The 19,109-nt window shown below is 35.1% G+C and overlaps 3 protein-coding genes and 1 non-coding gene across 6 annotated transcripts; 2 read left to right on the forward strand and 2 right to left on the reverse strand.

The window, feature by feature from the left end:
- Window positions 1-1,456: 1,456 nt before the first annotated feature.
- Window positions 1,457-12,689, reverse strand: LOC114743171 (dolichyl-diphosphooligosaccharide--protein glycosyltransferase subunit 4A-like). 2 transcript variants are annotated; one of them, XM_028931368.1, is made up of 3 exons: window positions 12,685-12,689; window positions 4,695-4,700; window positions 1,457-1,771 (listed from the first exon to the last, which is right to left on the reverse strand). In XM_028931368.1, exon 3 carries the CDS (start codon window positions 1,752-1,754, stop codon window positions 1,641-1,643), a length of 114 nt encoding a protein of 37 aa, XP_028787201.1. In that variant the 5' UTR covers window positions 1,755-1,771; window positions 4,695-4,700; window positions 12,685-12,689; the 3' UTR covers window positions 1,457-1,640. The 2 variants fall into 2 exon arrangements, with proteins under 2 accessions (XP_028787201.1, XP_028787206.1); XM_028931373.1 differs by lacking the exons at window positions 4,695-4,700; window positions 12,685-12,689 and adding an exon at window positions 2,571-2,697 and having other exon boundaries at window positions 1,457-1,764.
- On the reverse strand, window positions 2,745-2,816 carry TRNAH-GUG (transfer RNA histidin (anticodon GUG)). Its single transcript has one exon. It is a non-coding gene; the product is annotated as a tRNA-His (tRNA).
- Window positions 4,783-10,769, forward strand: LOC114743147 (5-oxoprolinase-like). 2 transcript variants are annotated; one of them, XM_028931346.1, is made up of 3 exons: window positions 4,783-5,104; window positions 5,269-5,325; window positions 6,663-10,769. In XM_028931346.1, the coding sequence occupies exon 3, from the start codon at window positions 6,711-6,713 to the stop codon at window positions 10,515-10,517; it is 3,807 nt and encodes a 1,268-aa protein (XP_028787179.1). In that variant the 5' UTR covers window positions 4,783-5,104; window positions 5,269-5,325; window positions 6,663-6,710; the 3' UTR covers window positions 10,518-10,769. The 2 variants fall into 2 exon arrangements, with proteins under 2 accessions (XP_028787179.1, XP_028787187.1); XM_028931354.1 differs by lacking the exon at window positions 5,269-5,325.
- On the forward strand, window positions 12,317-15,125 carry LOC114743161 (peptidyl-prolyl cis-trans isomerase FKBP12). Its single transcript, XM_028931361.1, has 5 exons — window positions 12,317-12,479; window positions 13,809-13,842; window positions 14,001-14,062; window positions 14,273-14,325; window positions 14,812-15,125. The coding sequence occupies exons 1-5, from the start codon at window positions 12,392-12,394 to the stop codon at window positions 14,911-14,913; spliced, it is 339 nt and encodes a 112-aa protein (XP_028787194.1). The 5' UTR covers window positions 12,317-12,391; the 3' UTR covers window positions 14,914-15,125.
- Window positions 15,126-19,109: the final 3,984 nt, after the last annotated feature.

The raw sequence follows: 19,109 nt of genomic DNA on the forward strand, positions 1-19,109 counted from the left end.
CCAGAATGTAATCGTTCACGCTTGAGTAGAAGTGCACACGTGATTTCATCACTCCATGACGTGGTTGAGTAGAACTGATCACGGCCACATATTTAATTTCATCTAAAATTCAAATAACTCTGTTAAAAATGCAATTATTTTTCATGGAAAATAGAAGTAAGAACTTGGTTTGCATTCAAGCCCGTACCTAAAATACATTGTTCAACCCTACGATTTGCTTAACCGATGTGAGAATAAAAAGATGACAGGGGAGAGCATTAAACCATCCTGTTAACTAAGAAAATAGACTTCAGGTACATTTCTAACTGCTCCCAAAACATAGCCATTATCCCCCACGTTGCCCTATGAGAAAAACAAAAGTCTACCACCAATCCTATGGCTTTCCCTTTTACTTAAATACTTGGCTACTTGACCTGCAAGTCTTTGATTTCATACTCAAATGGCACCTGCCTATTTGGTTGTTTCGCTTTCCATCATTGCATTGGCAAGGTTCAAGCCAATAGGAAATTTTCAGCACCACCATTGCCTGGTTTGGGCAACTTCCCAGCGCCAAACACTCCTCCTCTCTTGCCAGTGCCTACGTGACCAGTGTACAGGTTGCCCCCACCAATTACCACTCCGAATATCCCTTCAATTCTCAAACTTCCATCCTTCTCCCCCACTTACCACAAAAAATCCCTGCGGTTGAGTGGGTACCTCCCTCCTATTCCTCAATGTGCTTATATAGTATACCCTACAGTTGCAACTGGCAGGTATGTGTAGGAGAGTAAACAATCCCTCTCAAATTGTTTACTGCAGCCACGGCCTTACTTTACTTACAGTATCTCCAGTACTTGGTTATGGACATCTCATATATTTACCGCTAGTTCATGTTTATGTCCTATTCCAGAGTGGATGTGCCAACAGATTTATGCATGGAAAAATCGGTAGATAGTAACATGGAGTGAAGTGATACATATGCTATCAAGGGTGACTTTCTGAAGTGCTCTAACCAATTATAAAGACCAAGCTTTCTCTTATTTCATATGAATATCAACAGTTGGTTCTAGATGTTCTATTCAACCCCAACTGCTACAAGCCATTCTCATCCTTAGCTAATAATCAGGTTGGCTCATTTTTTGAAAAAGACATATTGAAGTCCATTCTGATTGAAGAGCTGCTCTAATAATTCCCAGTCTTAGCTAATATGAGTATTATATATAAGCATATTAGGAAGGGGAATGATTACTTTACATTCCTAATCTGTCTAACCTAGGAACTAGGATATTTCATGGATACGCATGGAATTCCAAATGCCACATAGCATCATATCGTGTCTAATACAACTGTCCAATACGTGGCAACAGAAACAGGACTCATTTCTGAAGAGTCCATGCTTTATAGATCTAAACATTCACCTTATCAACTAAGATTGCAAGTGATGAAAAATTAGTCCTCAAAATGGATTAATAAATGGGAAAAAGAAAACTACTGCCATACATAGCGCATGTCTCTAAAACTGAAAAATATGTTGGCAGAAGTCACGACATTACTATTCCATTGTGATTAAGTTATACATAATGATGCAACAGATCAGTCAACAAAACCAAATCAAACTTCAAATTTCAGTGCATCAAAGTGCATCACAAAAATGAAAATGCCTAGCTGCCTTCATGTTTGGGGTCGGCTGTGACCAAATGGTATAATATAACCAAAGCAAAAATGAAAATGCCAAGATAATTGGCAATAAAACCCAAGCCTTGATCGTCAATCATCTTTTGCTTCCTGGAGAGCAGAAAAAATAATTAGTCCATTAAAAAGTACCAAACATCCCAATGAGCTCCGAAAACATTTGAATACCTCAATTCAAACCATACAAGATCCCCTTTAAATGATAAATAATCCTTCAAGATAGGCACCTCCTTCACTAAATACCATAAAGAATCCTACAATACTTAGCCAAAAGCTTTAATACTACCTCCAGCCCTAATTATAAGAGCCAGTTGACTAATTTAAACAAATTAAGGAAGTAAGTTGAGTTAGTTATTTGTCCTAAATAGGTGTTATCTTTTCTAAAATATCCTTACTAATTAAATATATTGACTAAAACTATCATTATTAGAAAGGTTACTTTGGAAAAAAAGTATAAATATGAAAGACAAAATGAATTGGGATCTTATATTTATGACTAAAATAAAAATCAAACAGGATCTTATATTAACGAGGGGAGATAGTACAAATTAATTTCTCTCGCAGGATAGTAAATGAGCTGCACATATGTCAAAATCCACAACTGGGCAGATCCAAAATAAGATAGTTTTCGGTATGAACTCGTTGGATAACAATGGCACTGATTTTAATTCCAAGATCACTAGATCTTTAAAAATGCGTTGAACTTGAACATGAAAATGACAAAATTTTCAAATGAATGAAGATGAAACAACGTCCAATCAGAACGGAAATTCGAGGGAAAACTAATTTTTTCCTGTTTGGCACCGATGCCAAGAATTGGGAACGGAAACAGAGTACCCAAAGAAGGGAATAAAAAATATGAAAGCGAGAAACAAGTTGGGGGTCGCCCAAAAAGTCACCTTGAGGCTTGTCTTGAGGTTTCTCTCAGACCCTCTGAATCTGGAAGGCTGGAACTGTGAGAATGTATTGACTCGCACAAAGCTTGTAGCAGTGCCCGCTGACCAGACGAGAAACGTCGTCGTTGGCCTCGAAATTTCTCCGAGGCCAAAAACAGAACAAAATGCAAAAGGCAATGTGGCTGCTGGGATTCGAGCCCAGGTCTCCACGGCCACAACGTGGAATTCTTACCACTAAACTACAGCCACTTTATGCTGCGTGATTTCAATACAATTATTTAAATAATAACATGCTGCTCAACCAGCCTAACATGAAAGGACTTTAAGTGCTTGCTCCTGACTTTTAATAAGTAATTTAAAAATATCACTAAACTACTACCTCCAGTCCTTAATATAAGATCCTGTTTGACTTTTATTTTAGTCCTAAATATAAGACCCCAATCCACTTTGTCTTTCATATTTATACTTTTTTTTTCCAAAGTAGCCCTTCTAACAATAATAGTTCTAGTCAATACACTTGATTAGTAAGAATATTTTAGGAAAAACAACACCTATTTAGGACAAATATCTAACTCAACTTACTTTCGTAATCTCTTCAAATTAGTCAACTGGCTCTTATAATTAAGACCGGAGGTAGTACTATTATGACTCATGCGTAATATGAATGCATGTTAAGTTATTAACCTATCACAATGAAGCCCTTTTAGATGCTTATGTAATTCTCAATCATATTAGTTTGAAACTTATAGTAACAGCTCTAAGAAAAAAATAATCAAAACTTAGTACTCTATTTTTAGAAGATTTGCTTTTAGCTAAATGTAAAATGCATTAGTTAGCCATTAAACTATTCATTTGTTAGTATTTACCTTAAAGATATAACAAATATGATAATTAGGACTGTTCACGGGACGGATCGGGACCTGGACAAGCCCGTCCTGGTTCCATCCCGATGAACAGTAACGGGACAGAAAATCTGTCCCGTGTCCGTCCCGTCCTGCTGTTGTCCCAGTCCCGGTCAGGAGGGGGCATGACATGGACGTCCCAAATTTTTTTAAAATTTTTTTAATAAAATCTGATTTCTTTTTTCTAATTGTAGTTTTTTTGACTTAGGTCTTGTACAAACATTTTTTTTGTTTTCTTTGGGCACTCTTAAACAAAAGCTCAAAATATTACATACATAGTCATTAAAAACTCTAAACAAAAGCTTTTAACACAATAACAACTTGTTAAAAATTCTAATCATTAATAGTCTCAAATCATCAACAAATATAAAAGCTCTAAATAAATATATTTATAGTTCCATACAATAGCCTCAAATCTTAAAAAAAAAATATGAAAAAAATGATATTATATAAATAGGATAAAAAATTTAAAAAAATAAAAGGGTCCGAGATGGGACCAGGATGGGACGATCCTGTCCCATGTCTCGTCTCGTCTCGTCCCTGTCCCTTTTTTTGTCCCATCCCGATTTGTCCCGTTCTGAAAAATTTCAGGACCGACCCGTTCTGTCTCAATAAGACCGGGACCAAAACGAGCCAACTGGGACGGGTCAGCCTTGAACACTACTACATGATATAACAAAGATCAATATAAAATTTTCATTTCATTTCTTACTAATGTCCATCAAACTCATACCACTTATGCTTTGCAAAGACCATAGAAACCCGCACTCTTTATGTCAAACTATATTGATTGTGCCAATATGTGTACCTGCACTTACCTTAACCCTATGTTTGGTATGAGGGGAGGGGAAGAAAAGTTTTAATGAGCCCGATTTAAAAAATTAAGAAAGTGTAGTCATAAAATTTTAATAAAGAGAAGATGTAAGATAAGGCTACTAGGAAAAAAGAAAGGCCACAAGCTAGAAGCTACCAAGGAAGGAAGCTAAAAGACGAGAACTTGCTCGGCCCTCACAATTAAAGAAGATGAATATTTAATTTGTGCCAGTTCAATGAGTGCCAATAATTGCAGAGTGCCCTTCTTTCATTTTCTTCTCCTTTCTCTCTCTCCCTCTTCAAACTTGATAAGATAAGATAAGATTCGGACAAAGATTGGAGTTGAAAAATAAAACTATTTTCTAATGTGATATACTGATATGGATGATTAAGAATTAAGATGCATAAAATTATGTCACTTATTATTATGACTTGGAGTCATTTACGGGGTACTCATCAAATTCAAGATGATCTTTGAAAAAGCGACAGATGATAAGTCCACAATCATCACGTCAACCCCACAAATACTTCAAAAACGATCATGTCCTCTTCTGCAGTTTTAATTTTCCTTGCAATAATTGCTTCCGGAAGCTGCCTCATATGCAATGAAAGACTAATATCTATCCAAAGCTTCAATTCACTCTGCTTGGTGGGACACTGGAACTGGGAACTCCTTTGTACAGCGATTGTTTAATTCATGAAACCACTATTTTACTTCATTGCTATGTTATTAATCTGGAAAAAAAATGCTCTTGGTGATCCAAAATGCTAGTATATACTATTGTGGTGGTGCAATTTGAAGCTGTTCTTACATTAGATAAGGTAACTAAGATCTTGCTTTGTGATTATTTTTATCATCTTCTAAATCATCAAATGGTTTTTGATTACTTAGTCATTTCGTTGCACTTCGAGTAGTTATTTAGTCCAATCTCATCACTTCTTGCTTCTTCATCAGAAGATAACTTATCAGCTTCTCTATTATGCAGATATAGAGTTGCTGCTTAAGTAATATCGAGCTGTTGCTTTATCCGCTATGTTTAATTGTAAGTTTCATATTGTGGTTATATGTTTGTTAGTAGTTAAGCTTATGTTTGGATATCTTGTGAAATGCATTTTGAGCATATACAGTTTGGGCTGACTCTCAGGAAGAAATTCTTTACCAATTATGCAAAATACACTAAATTGACAATCATATGTAAAAACATCCAGAGACGGTTGTTCACATATTTGCTTTAAGGTTCAAGTAAAAAAACATAAAACGTGAGTATTTTCACATCTCACCATCACATCTCTTGTCAAGAAGGTCACTTCATATATTTATTTGTAGAAACAACTATCGTCAAACTCCTGAATAACTTTATCTAAGTTTTGGAGATTTAAGCGAGTGTTATGTGATTCCCAATGGGCAGTTCTGATAGGGAGTTAAAATGACATTAGAAATGGAGATGAGATACGGATATGCAGAAAAGTTTCTGCTTGTAACTGCATTAATTAAAATTTTAAGTCTTGCAACTCTGTATTTTGGAGATTTCAAGGTGCTCTAGGATTCAGTTCCACAAATTTAACTTGAGAAGTATTGCTGGAGCAGTATAGACACATAAATTAGATCTCTGAAATCTATAATTATGTCAACATAATTTCTCAACAAATTTTCTTTTTTTTTTTTTCTTTAAAAGAAAATTGGCTCTACATGGAGACTGTTTGTAGAATGGTATAATTTATTTCCACTCTCCATCTGTCTTTCCACTCTTTTGCTCATCACAAAATCCAATTTCTGTGATTTGTATTCGGAGATAAGAAAATATGACCATCTTTAAGTATATTGTGACATATATACCATTTTAAATGAAGTTATACTGGTGCTCTGGCCGCAAAAGTGGTTCCCCACTGTACCAAGACTAAAAGCTATCTTTGGGTTCCGCAAATTTTTGCTTAATTGCCAGTCAAGAAGAATCTGGTTTCATCGTAATTGAACAAGTCACAATATTTTAACCAGAAATCTAATATATGAGGCATCTGGTTAGTAAATGGATCATTAATCTAAAATATGTTTCTTTTTCTCATGATGACCACATAAAAGAAGAAAGAAAAATATCATGGTGCCTGCTTCTTTTCTAATACACAAATGGCGTGCGGAACTGTGGGCAATAGCCTTAATTGATCATGAACTTTGAACTAGGATGTATATTTTATTTTTGTCCAGTTCACTGAACCATTCTAGTTTTCATTTGTTCGCAATGTGATTCTGTATCATTTTTACAAATTTGAATGCTGCCCCTTTTTTCCCCAAACTTCTGCTTATTGCTTGTTTTATTGACTTCTTCATTAGAATTTCTTGCACAACTTCAATGATGAATCATTGAAACGAATTCTGTTGCAGGGTGTTCTCTCTGAATTGATATCTGATATATAAGCACAGTGACTAGAAATGGGAAGTTGCAATGAAGGGAAGTTAAGGTTCTGCATTGACAGAGGTGGTACATTCACAGATGTCTATGCAGAAATTCCTGGTCAGCCCAATGGTCGGGTTTTAAAACTTTTGTCAGTTGACCCTGAAAACTATGATGATGCACCAGTGGAAGGAATTAGGAGAATTCTTGAAGAATATACTGCAGAAGTAATTCCTAGAAATTCAAAAATACCAACTGACAAGATCGAGTGGATTCGGATGGGCACCACAGTAGCAACAAATGCACTTTTGGAGAGAAAAGGAGAAAGAATTGCATTGTGTGTCACTCAGGGATTTCGTGACTTGCTTTACATTGGCAACCAGGCTCGTCCCAATATATTTGACCTCACTGTAACAAAACCAACAAATCTCTATGAGGAGGTGATAGAGGTAGATGAAAGAGTTGAGCTTATTCATGATAAACAGGAAGAAAGAGAAGGCTCTTCTTCAAATTTAGTCAGGGGAATATCTGGTGATCTTGTCAGAATTGTGAAGCCTCCCAATGAAGAAGCACTGAAGCCTTTGCTGATAACCTTGCTGGAGAAAGGGATCAATTGTTTGGCTGTTGTTTTGATGCATTCATATACTTACCCACAGCATGAATTGATTGTGGGTAAACTGGCTGAAAAATTGGGTTTCAAGCATGTTTCATTATCAGCAGCTTTGACTCCCATGATTCGAGCAGTTCCTAGGGGTCTAACAGCTACAGTGGATGCCTATTTGAGTCCAGTTATTAAAGATTATTTGTCTGGGTTCATGTCAAAATTTGATGAGAATTGTGGAAAGGTGAATGTTCTGTTTATGCAATCAGATGGAGGGCTTGCACCAGAAAGTCGATTTTCAGGGCATAAAGCAGTTTTGTCTGGTCCTGCTGGTGGAGTTGTTGGTTACTCTCAAACGCTTTTTGGGCTTGAAACAAACAAGCCTTTGATAGGCTTTGATATGGGTGGTACATCTACAGATGTTAGCCGCTATGCTGGACAATATGAACAAATCCTTGAAACTAGGATTGCAGGTGCCATAATACAAGCACCACAACTTGACATAAACACTGTTGCTGCTGGTGGCGGTTCTAAATTGAAGTTCTTGTTTGGAACTTTCAGAGTAGGGCCAGAATCAGTTGGTGCTCACCCAGGTCCGATGTGTTATAGAAAGGGCGGTGAATTATCAGTTACTGATGCCAACCTGATTTTAGGATATATTATCCCAGATTATTTTCCATGCATTTTTGGTCCTAATGAAGATCAGCCTCTAGACATCAATGCAACCAGGGAAGAATTTCAGAAGCTTGCCAGGAAAATAAATTCATATAGAAAGAATCAAGATCCATCTGCAAAAGATATGACTATTGAAGAAATTGCACAAGGTTTTGTGGATGTTGCCAATGAAACCATGTGCCGTCCAATACGGCAATTAACTGAGATGAAAGGCTACGAGACAAGGAACCATGCTCTTGCTTGCTTTGGTGGTGCTGGGCCTCAGCATGCTTGTGCTATTGCTAGGGCACTGGGCATGAAAGAGATCCTTATTCATAAGTTCTGTGGGATCTTAAGTGCATATGGGATGGGATTGGCGAATGTTGTGGAAGAGGCACAGGAGCCATATTCTGCTATATATGGCCTTGAGTCTCTCCTGGAGGTGTCCCTCAGAGAATCTGTGTTAATAAATCAGGTAAAACAGAAGTTGCAACAGCAAGGATTCACAGAAGAAAACATTGTGACGGAGACATATTTGAATTTAAGGTATGAAGGCACAGACACCTCAATCATGGTTAAACAAGCGATTGAAGATGGAAAGGCAATTGACTATGCTTCTGAGTTTTTAAAAAGGTTTCAGCGAGAATACGGATTTAATCTACAGAACAGGAATATCCTTATCTCTGACATTAGAGTCCATGGTGTAGGATTTACCAACATATTGAAGCCTCAGGCCTTAGGACCTGCTTCTGGAAGTCCTAAAGTTGAAGGCCATTATCAGGTTTTCTTTGGACAGGGCTGGCACAAGACTCCTCTCTATAAACTTGACAATCTGGGATATGGTCATGTCATGCGCGGCCCAGCAATCATTATGAATGGAAACAGCACAGTGATAGTAGAACCAAACTGGAGAGCTACAATCACCAAATATGGCAACATCAAAGTTGAAATTGATTCTACTTTAGGCAATGTCAAAGTGGCAGACAAGGTTGCAGATGTTATACAACTTTCAATTTTCAGTCACAGATTTATGGGAATAGCTGAGCAGATGGGAAGAACCTTACAAAGAACTTCTATATCTACAAATATAAAGGAAAGACTAGATTTCTCTTGCGCTCTCTTTGGTCCTGATGGAGGGCTAGTTGCCAATGCCCCTCATATTCCTGCACACTTGGGAGCTATGTCTACCACTGTTCGTTGGCATCTTAAGTACTGGGGCGATAATTTGAATGAAGGAGATGTTTTGCTAACGAACCATCCTAGTGCGGGAGGTAGCCATCTTCCTGATATGACTGTGATTACGCCTGTTTTTCATAGAGGCAAGCTTGTATTCTTCGTGGCAAATCGAGGACATCATGCAGAGATTGGTGGTATTACTCCTGGAAGCATGCCTCCTTTGTCAAAATTCATATGGGAAGAAGGGGCTGCCATAAAAGCATTCAAACTTGTTGAAAAAGGAGCTTTTCAAGAAGAAGGAATTGTCAAGTTACTCAAATTCCCCTCTGCAGATGAAGCACCATGTAAGATCCCCGGAACTCGTAGAATTGAAGATAATTTATCTGATCTCCGAGCACAGATAGCTGCAAACCAAAGAGGAATAAACCTTATTGGTGAGTTGATTGAGCAGTATGGTTTGGAGACTGTTCAAGATTACATGAAATATGTTCAACTCAATGCAGAAGAAGCTGTGAGAGAAATGCTTAAGGCAATCGGCCCAAAAATTAAATCTCAGACAGCTGGGCTGGGCAATGGAAACATCATAACAGTTGAAGAAGAGGACTACATGGATGATGGCTCTGTCATTCACTTGAAACTCACCATAGATTCTGATAAAGGAGAAGCAATTTTTGACTTTAGTGGGACAAGTGAAGAAGTCTATGGTAATTGGAATGTTCCAGAAGCAGTGACATCTGCAGCTGTAATATATAGCCTTCGTTGTCTGGTTGATGTTGATATTCCTCTCAATCAAGGTTGTCTATCTCCAGTGAAGATTCACATCCCAGCAGGTTCATTCCTCTCTCCCAGTGACAAAGCCGCAGTAGTAGCCGGCAATGTTCTCACATCTCAAAGAATAACTGATGTTATTCTAACAGCATTTCAAGCCTGTGCTTGTTCACAGGGTTGCATGAGCAATCTCACTTTTGGTGATGACACATTTGGTTACTATGAAACCATTGGAGGTGGTGCTGGGGCTGGTCCAACCTGGGATGGAACCAGCGGCGTTCAGGTTCATATGACCAACACTCAAATCACTGATCTGGAGATTCTTGAGCAGAGGTACGCTGTGGTTCTGCATAAATTTGGAATCAGAAAGAATAGCGGAGGAGATGGACTTCACAAAGGAGGTAATGGGATTGTGAGAGAGTTAGAGTTCAAGTGTCCAGTTACATTGAGCATTCTTTCAGAGAGACGTGTTCATGCTCCAAGAGGACTTCAAGGGGGCAAAAATGGAGCTCGTGGGGCCAATTTCCTTATCAGGAAAGATAAGAGGAAAATCTATCTTGGAGGTAAGAACACAGTGCAATTGCAAGCAGGAGACATTATTCAGATTTTAACTCCAGGTGGCGGTGGATGGGGTAATCCCAAGTGATTTCTGGTTTGTGTTTCTGAGATCTTTGTGAATTATCTGATTCTGGTGACATTATTCCAAGTGTTATTTGAGCATTTGACTCGTATTTTATTCGAAGGAACGCTTCTAGTTTTATCTAATATAAGATTTGAAGTGTTCTTGTATTTCACTCTGTTAATCAGTTTCTTTTGATTTATACTCGACCTCTATATCTATGCCTCTGAGTAGAATTTGTTCAACTTTAAATACGGTAAATATGCATGGTTTGACTAATTCATGTGTTTTAATTTAAAAATTACTTTCGAATTTTTCCTGTGTTAATATGTACTACCTCCGGTCCTAATTATAAGAGTTAGTTGACTAATTTGAGGAGATTAAAAAAATAAGTTAAGTTAGTTATTTATAATAAATAGATGTTGTCTTTACTAAAATATCTTTACCAATCAATTGTACGGATTAAAACTGCTATTATTAGAAGGACTATTTTGAAAAAAAAAATATAAATATGAGAGACAAAGTGGATTGAGGTCTTATATTTAGGACCAAAATAAAAGTCAAACGAAATACTCCTCCGGTCCTAATTATAAGACCCAATTGACTTATTTGAGGAGATTAAGGAAGTAAGTTAAGTTGGTTATTTATAATAAATAAGTGTTGTTATTCCTAAAATATCCTTGCTAATTAAGTATATTGGCTAAAACTATCATTATTAGAAGGATTATCTTGGAAAAAAATGCATAAATATAAGAGAGAAAATGAATTGGGTCTTATAATTAGGACCAAATAAAAAGTCAAATTGGGTCTTATAATAAGGACCGGAGGAGTATTATATCAAGGACAGGAGGTAGTATTATGGCTTTTCATATTGTTTGATTACTATAATACATAATATTGAGATTTTATTTTTAGGCATAGGATGAGCTGTAATTTTATTTGCTACGATAGGGGGGAAAAAACTAAAAACAATCTTATTTTCAAATTAATTTTGATGATGAGAATAATCGAACATATATTCCCATAAAAGAATTAAGCGCAATTCAAATTAACTCAATTCATCTGTACAGATAGCATCCTCGAATATGAAATGATAGTAAGTACTATAAGAAAGGGCCAAAAAAAATTTTTGAATAAATATTATTTCTATTTTTTAATTAATAAAATAATTACTATTAATGAAAAAGTATCTTTTTGAGCAAATATTATTAAATAGTACTCTTCCCGTTCTTAATATAATATCTAATTGAGGAATTAATATTGATCTTATATGTAACACCTATTACACATGTTTATAAGTTTTTTCTAAATTAACCTTATTGATATTTTTCTAATAATAATCAAATAAAAAAGAGAGGGAGGGAATTAAGAAAAATATTAAAAGTGTTTTAAAAAAATACTATCATATTAACATGTTTAATATATTCAAATTAATTAATTAAATCTTACATCAACCAACGGAAAAGTATTAGTATGCATAAAACAAAACTCACTCTTTTCAAATCTAATGCTCCCAGATGCAATGCAATTATGCACGTATATAACCGCTTTCGTTTCATACAGATTTTCACATTAGATTTTAATTTTTGAAGTCATATTATTTGTACTTGGCAAATAATATAAATTTGGGAGAATGACAAAAAAAAAGGTTGAAAATTTCTAAATTCTTAATCAGATTTGGTAACAATACTTTATTTAATGTTAATAATAATATTTATAAATTTTCAATTTTTTTTTTCATTTTTCCTATAAATTTCGGCTCAAAAAAAAAAAAAAAGAGACGACTGGTGTGTTTATATAGAGGGGCATCACCGGCCGAGGGTTGGTGGGAAGTGGAAAAAAGATCGCGGCCGAGAGAAACAGGGAATCGGATATCGCAGGGAAAGCGAAGAAAAGGAGGGATGGGAGTGGAGAAGCAAGTCCTCAGGCCTGGAACTGGTCCCAAGCCAGTAGCTGGCCAGAGCGTCACTGTTCACTGCACTGGTTATGGTTAGCTTCTCACCCTATCTGCCTTTTTTGAACATTTTAATTTTTAAGCTTGGATTCTTCGTTCGGTTTGTTTTCGTAATCTGGTACGCAGTAGAAAATTTTCGAATTTCTCTGGCCCAGTGAAGAAAGTACTAGTATTTCGTTATCTCTGAGTTTCCTAGGAATGGAAAAGAATTCTGTGCCGCTATGGAGTTCCTGTTCCGACGATTGTGGTTTCTTATTTAGACTCTTTCCCCCCCCCCTTTAAAGATGTTTGGTTGCCGAGAGAAAGTATTGGAAAAGGCAGTGGACGAAGCTTTCTTAATCTTAGGGGTTACTAAATAAATTATTTTTCTGTATGGTCGCTATTTTCATGTCCCTAAGTTTCCTCTATTTATCCAAGTCAAAATCTTTCTGTTTCTCTGAATGATTGCATGGAAAATGTCAATTTTTTCTTCAGACCATCAAATTAATCATGCTTATTACACCAAGTGCACTGCCCCAAGCTCACACCTTAGTGGTTAGGTTTTGAATACTAGGTTTTAAGTCCAGCGGGAACAGATGGGGTGCGTATTGTGAGAGGATATAGACTAACCCCGTTATTGGGCAAACAGAAATATATTAAGTCTGCCAATTTATTGGATTAGTAAGTAATATTGCTATGATTCTATGGTCCCCTGAACTTCGCAAGAATCTTTAATGAATCTACGCCCTTACCCGCAGCATATTAATAACCAGCTTTTTTTTTTTAATCACTTTTTTTGTGGTTTTACCCTTCACTTAATGCTTGGATGAGCATTGATAGATCTCGGAAACTCTATAGAGTCCATGCTTTTGTATTCTTGTGTGTTCAAGTTTTTTATGAATTGAACACAGCTCAGTTTTCTTTGGGATCCAATTGCCTAGTAGGTGATGCACATGGTTAAATCAAATTACATCATGATTCTTACCTTCTTTGGCAATATTTCAGGGTCCTTGAATATGTTTGCTTTCGAATAGCCAGTTTTAGGATTCACTGATGAAATTTTTTGTCAAATGTCATTGTACTATTCGATGGGTCCTTAGCTTTTTGTCGTGTTTGAAATCTTCACGATGGAAGATTACTACATACACTCCAACCTCTGGTGCAGCTGGGGACATACCTATTGCTAACAGAATAATGCTTGAACTGTTTTATTTAAATCCTGTGTGTTTTCCCTTGTTGAAGTTGATAAATAACAGTCTTCATATCGTTTTTTGTTGTGTTTTACTAACACCTTGACTTTAAGTAGTAGACCTTGACTTTAAGTAGTGAAAAATCTGCCTGTTGCTTGATGCACTAATTTTTATTTGATGAAATTCCCTGAGCAGGAAAAAACGGTGACCTCTCTCAGAAATTTTGGAGGTTAGGCTGCTAGTACTTTAGTTTTAGCATGTTTCAGAGGTTTTTTTTTTTGGGGGGGGGGGTGGGAGAAAAGAATACTGGGGAAACACATGGACCATGGTTTCTTTAGTCCTTCCCATTATAAAAATTGCCCTGACATGTTTCTTGTTCTTGTGAAGCACAAAGGATCCTGGGCAGCAGCCTTTCACGTTTAAGATTGGCCAAGGTTCTGTTATAAAAGGTGACTTTACCTCTACATTTCTAGTCTTATTCCTACACATAATTTTCATGAGTGCATATATGTAATGATAACATGTCCATCTTATCATTGTAGTTTTTACATATTTATGTACTCTCTTATAAGTGGTCCCTGCATTTAGTGTATGCCTTGTCTTGAAGGCAGAATTGTTGAAACGTGGTGATCTGATTCATTTACCTTTATTTTATGTAGGATGGGATGAAGGTGTGAGTGGTATGCAAGTTGGCGAAGTTGCTCGTCTGCGGGTAATATATCATATATGTATTATGTGCAGTTGTTTTTTCTTCAAATGAGCCGGAAGTATCCCTTGCTTCGTCTTAAAAGAGTTTGTTATTTGAGTGGATACCTTTTTTCCTTCTTTGGCTTATTTAACAAAAGAAAAGAGAGGGGGCCAGGCATCCTCCCAGTGGATCATTGATCCCTGCAGTGATTTGGTTTGAGTTTCAGGTTAAAATCTTGAATATAACTGGCTTATTTTCAAATCTGTTGTTTTGTCCACGATGTATATTTAATGGTGTGCATGCTTCAACTTCTTCTGACCGTCAACATCCCTTGTCACAAACTAGAATTGACTTCTTGATACGATGAGGACCATTTGCATCCTTTTGCTTTGAATTTGATTATGACTCACCTTTGAGATTCTGCATCTGAAACAAACCTGATCTTAATTCAGCCCCCCCCCCCCAAAAAAAAAAACTGATCTTAATGTTCGCTTTTATGATATTTTGCAGTGCTCTCCTGACTACGGTTATGGTCCTCAAGGTTTTCCTGCGTGGGGAATAATGCCAAATTCTGTCTTGGATTTTGAAATTGAAGTCCTGAGAGCTCAGTGAAGTGATGCCTTGTTCTAATAAGGAATAATGTTGTGCTTTACCATGGATATGTATGATGATGCTACACGATGGTTGTGTTGTTTAACATAATATATCTTGGGTGCTTCTAGATCTTACTGGATGCTTTTGTTTCATTGTATTTAATATATCAATATTTATCCATGGTTGCCTGATATAATTTGATAATCTTAATTACAGCTTCCAGTCTTAAATGGCTCTTTTAAGTTTGAATTTGAATCTTCTGAAGCTAAAATATAACAAAAGTGGAAGTCCCCAAGAAATGGTCGTGTATATGGGGTCTACTTCTGATCCACCCATTCTCTCTGTCGCTAATTCTTCTCAGATTCAATTTACAGCCACCTAATTTCAAAGGATCTAAATCCTTGTAGGATATGCTTTTGTTGGTGTTGTTGAACCCGGGTGCTCCTATTCTACCCAATGTTTATCTTTTCATTCTCCTTAATTAAAAAATATGTTTACGCCTCTTTTCATGTACTTGTAACCCTCAAGTACATACTTTGCCCAGTGTTGGTTTTCTTTCTTTCCTTCAGAACTTTTATTAATGAACTTTGAAGAAATATTTAGTCGTGTTTATCCGAGAAACGTTGTGTTGGTGTGTGTACTATAAAATCTAAAAACGTTATATTATGTTATTTTACAAATTATCGATAATATTATTTGTATTTACTTCTTGGTGCTTATGCAATGTGATTCCTTTCAGTGATGTCCCTATCCCAGAGGTGGGTTTGCACTTTGCTCAATATCCCAAAAGTTCTTTTATAAAATAATCAGTTACCGAAAACTTGCTTGAATAGTTTTTTTTTTTTGGGTTAACAAAAAAACCTCGTCCACAAAACCTAAAAATAATGAAAAAGTCAATTTAGTAATCATAATTAAAAGCTAATTTTATTATTTTATACACTTGCAGAATACTTAGGTTAGATCTTTTATATCAATTATTATTAGGAGTGTGCATGGATGAGGCTGGATTAGGTTTGCTTTGGATTGAAAAAGATAGTTTGAAATTTGGTCCAATCCACTGCCAATCCGAGAAGTTGTCTACTAGACTACCTGAACTGGTTGAGGAAGTCTAGGATCTCAATTGAATTTTTTTAAAAAAAAAAAATCTTCGATAAGAGGTAAGATTACAACTTACTATATAAAATTTTGCATATATTTTAATCAAAACTTCATCAAATTTGATCACTCCTTTTTAATTTCTCAATAACGTCATGTTTCATTTATTAATTCTTATCAATATAAATTATATATTGAAGAAAACATATGCACATGCTCATCACTTAGGAAGTTAATAGATAAATCTTTATTATTTAAATTGACAAAAAAACTTATATAGAAAAATTAAAAACAAATTAAAATTGTATAAATAATATTTAAAAATTAAAAAATAAAAACTCAGGACAGATTGTACAGGACCAACTGGTCTAAGGGGTCATTCCCCAGTCCAGTCCGACCTGATGAGACCAGTCTGGTCCAATCTTGTCTTGGACAATTTTTTCTAAATCGGACTGGACTGAGTTTTCTTGGATTAGACCGGACCATACCAAACTATCAGATTTTTGCATTGCCCTATCAATTATGTCAATTTTCCAATTATATATGACTCTTTTTATCTGAAAACTTGACATTATGAATAAAAAAAAGCTGATATAAGTATTGTCCTTACATCAATTGGTGCCTCAAAAATAGCCCCTAATTTATATTTTGTTTTCAAGTTGGCCCCAGTCATCAAGATGTAGATCCGTGGCTGGGCCTGTCTAGTTGGATGAATAATTGGAATATAAAAGCATGTGAGTGTCTGTCCCTACCCTACGCCTCCACTCTCTCTTGTCCCTCACACTATGCACCCAATTTTATTGCAAATACTTGAATTTAATTTTATGGATTCATTAATTTCCATGCAAAATTTTTGTTTTGCTTTATCTTAGGATTATATATTTTCAATTCCCAATTTGCAATTTAATCTAATTACTAGCTTCAAAATTGAAATTACAAATTTCAACCAAACAAAATGATTAAAACATATATATGCTTCAATATCAAAAGTTTTATTTTTGGGGATTCTTGTCACATAAACAAGTGATTAAAAGTTAAATTTTCAGTCTTTATAAAATATAGCAAATCTAATTGAGGGAGGTCAATCACTTATCCCAATACTTCAAAAGATGTTAATCTTTATTATTGGTAAAGTATACTCCTTTTATTTTATTTTAAAAAAAATTTGAATTCTTGTTTATTTGTAGAATCATAGTAGCTCAAATAATTCAAGCACTTGTTCAAAGCACTCTTATATATATATAAAGAGAGAGTAGATATGGATTTTGCAGACCTATACCAATAATGATCATACCAAATCTTTCTTTTTCTTTGTTTAATTCATGTGTCTTGTAAATGGCTTTATAATAATTCTGGATTCAAATGAGGTTCTAAAATCTGGATTAACGCAGCACTTTGCATAAGAAATAGTGCGCAAAAGAGGATCTCTCTACACAGAGTCCAATTTATAGTCAGACTTGTGTCCACTACCCATTCATGCCTTTCCTAGTGCTCACCGAAAGCCATTTGCAGAGAGGGGGAAAAAGTGCCCTAACTAAAAGAAACTCATATCATCTTTTTTTAATAAAAAAAAAATTGGTTCAATTTTCAATTTATTAAACTGAGTTCGGCAAGTTTACGTCAATTGATTCCGTTTACTTTTTTAAAAATATATGTGTGTGTTGATTTGAGAATCATTGAATCTAGTAGCAAGTGATTCTCCCAAACATGACTGATTAAACAAATTTTTAACAAGCAATTTATCGGAGTATTTCTTGAGAAAAATTGGTCAAAAGTTCTTGATTAAAAAATTATTCAAAGGTATTTAAGTACTCAATTTTTTGAATGGATGCAATTTTCTTTATTTATGTGCAGATTTTTTTCGCTTTGCACATAGTTGAAAATAGGTTGTACAAAATTGAAAAAGAGTTGCATCCACTAAAAATAAGTTACACATGAGTTATAAAATAAATTTTAGATACATTTGCACAACTAATTTTCTAATTAGAGAGTTCTAGCCAATTTTTTCATTTTTTGACATGGTTTTTTATTCACAAGATCTGAATCTTCGATCTGCTTTAAGAAGAATCAAATTCCTGCAATTTAGTTAAACTCCATATGGTGAATTAAAAAAAATACTCTAAATAGAGAGGATAAAATAGAGAAGATAATATTTTGATGGAAAAAATATTCCAATATTCATAAGAAACCAAACAAAACTTTAATCCAAAGCTTTTAATAATATAAAATAAATAGAGGCAATAAGAATGTACGATGTTGAAGAAGGTGAAGGATGAGCAAGTGCCATTAAAAGGAACAAAAGGGGAAATCCATGAATAGTGTCATATAGAATATTGAAAAGTGCAAGAGGGATATCCCTGAATTTTAGTCACTTTGGTGAGGCTGCAACCTAAAGAGAAAACCTCATCATAGTATTTTGAGTATTTGGTGCTTGTGCCCTCCACTCTCATCAACCAAACCCAACAGGAAAAAAAAAAGCAAAAAAAAAAAAAATACCGCTTTGCTAAAATTTACTTTATTATACATGGGATAAAGAAAAATTGGATCTTTTGGTCTTCTTTTTTGGCTTTTTGATTATCTAATGCACGAGTGTAGCATGTTCAATTAATTGGATTATTGCAGCTAGTGGCCAAAAGATTGGATTGCACTTGATGATTCTAGCATTTTCTTCATTATAATTAGTTTTGTAGGCAAATACTATCCTATGTTGAGATTTACATTGGATCCATTTAATTTATAATATCCTATATGTGAGTCAAAATTTTAAAATAGTACAGTGATACCAACAAGCTGTTAGTTGAGATGGTAAATGATCTAACTCTCATAAGAAGAAAATCACAAGTTCAAATCTTAAAAAGTACATTTATTGAGAGAGCTTTAATCTTTATGCTCCTAGCCTAATAGAAATTAGTTTCTAATCCAAAGTAAATTGAGGATGCTCTGACTTATATCCAAAAGAATAGTGCTAGTCATAATTCATACTTTGTAGGGAGAATAACAAAAAATGAAACTGAAAATTACTAAATCTTAAATAAGTTTGATAACAACACTTTATTTGATGTTAACAACACTGAATTTACAAATGACAAGAAATTTTTGTTGATATTCCTTATTTGATA

Source organism: Neltuma alba, unplaced genomic scaffold (genome assembly GCF_004799145.2).
Source record: "Neltuma alba isolate B1F8T4 unplaced genomic scaffold, ASM479914v2 tig00000640_pilon, whole genome shotgun sequence".
NCBI lineage: Eukaryota > Viridiplantae > Streptophyta > Magnoliopsida > Fabales > Fabaceae > Neltuma > Neltuma alba.

What these genes read in the sequence shown, in the direction of transcription:
- LOC114743161 (XM_028931361.1), top strand. Translation starts at nt 12,392, where the DNA reads ATGGGAGTGGAGAAGCAAGTCCTCAGGCCTGGAACTGGTCCCAAGCCA. An exon ending in TGTTCACTGCACTGGTTATG is followed by an intron (nt 12,480 to 13,808) that starts GTTAGCTTCTCA and finishes TTCCCTGAGCAG; the next exon opens with GAAAAAACGGTGACCTCTCT. An exon ending in GCGAAGTTGCTCGTCTGCGG is followed by an intron (nt 14,326 to 14,811) that starts GTAATATATCAT and finishes GATATTTTGCAG; the next exon opens with TGCTCTCCTGACTACGGTTA.
- LOC114743147 (XM_028931346.1), top strand. Translation starts at nt 6,711, where the DNA reads ATGGGAAGTTGCAATGAAGGGAAGTTAAGGTTCTGCATTGACAGAGGT.
- LOC114743171 (XM_028931368.1), bottom strand. Translation starts at nt 1,754, where the DNA reads ATGATTGACGATCAAGGCTTGGGTTTTATTGCCAATTATCTTGGCATT.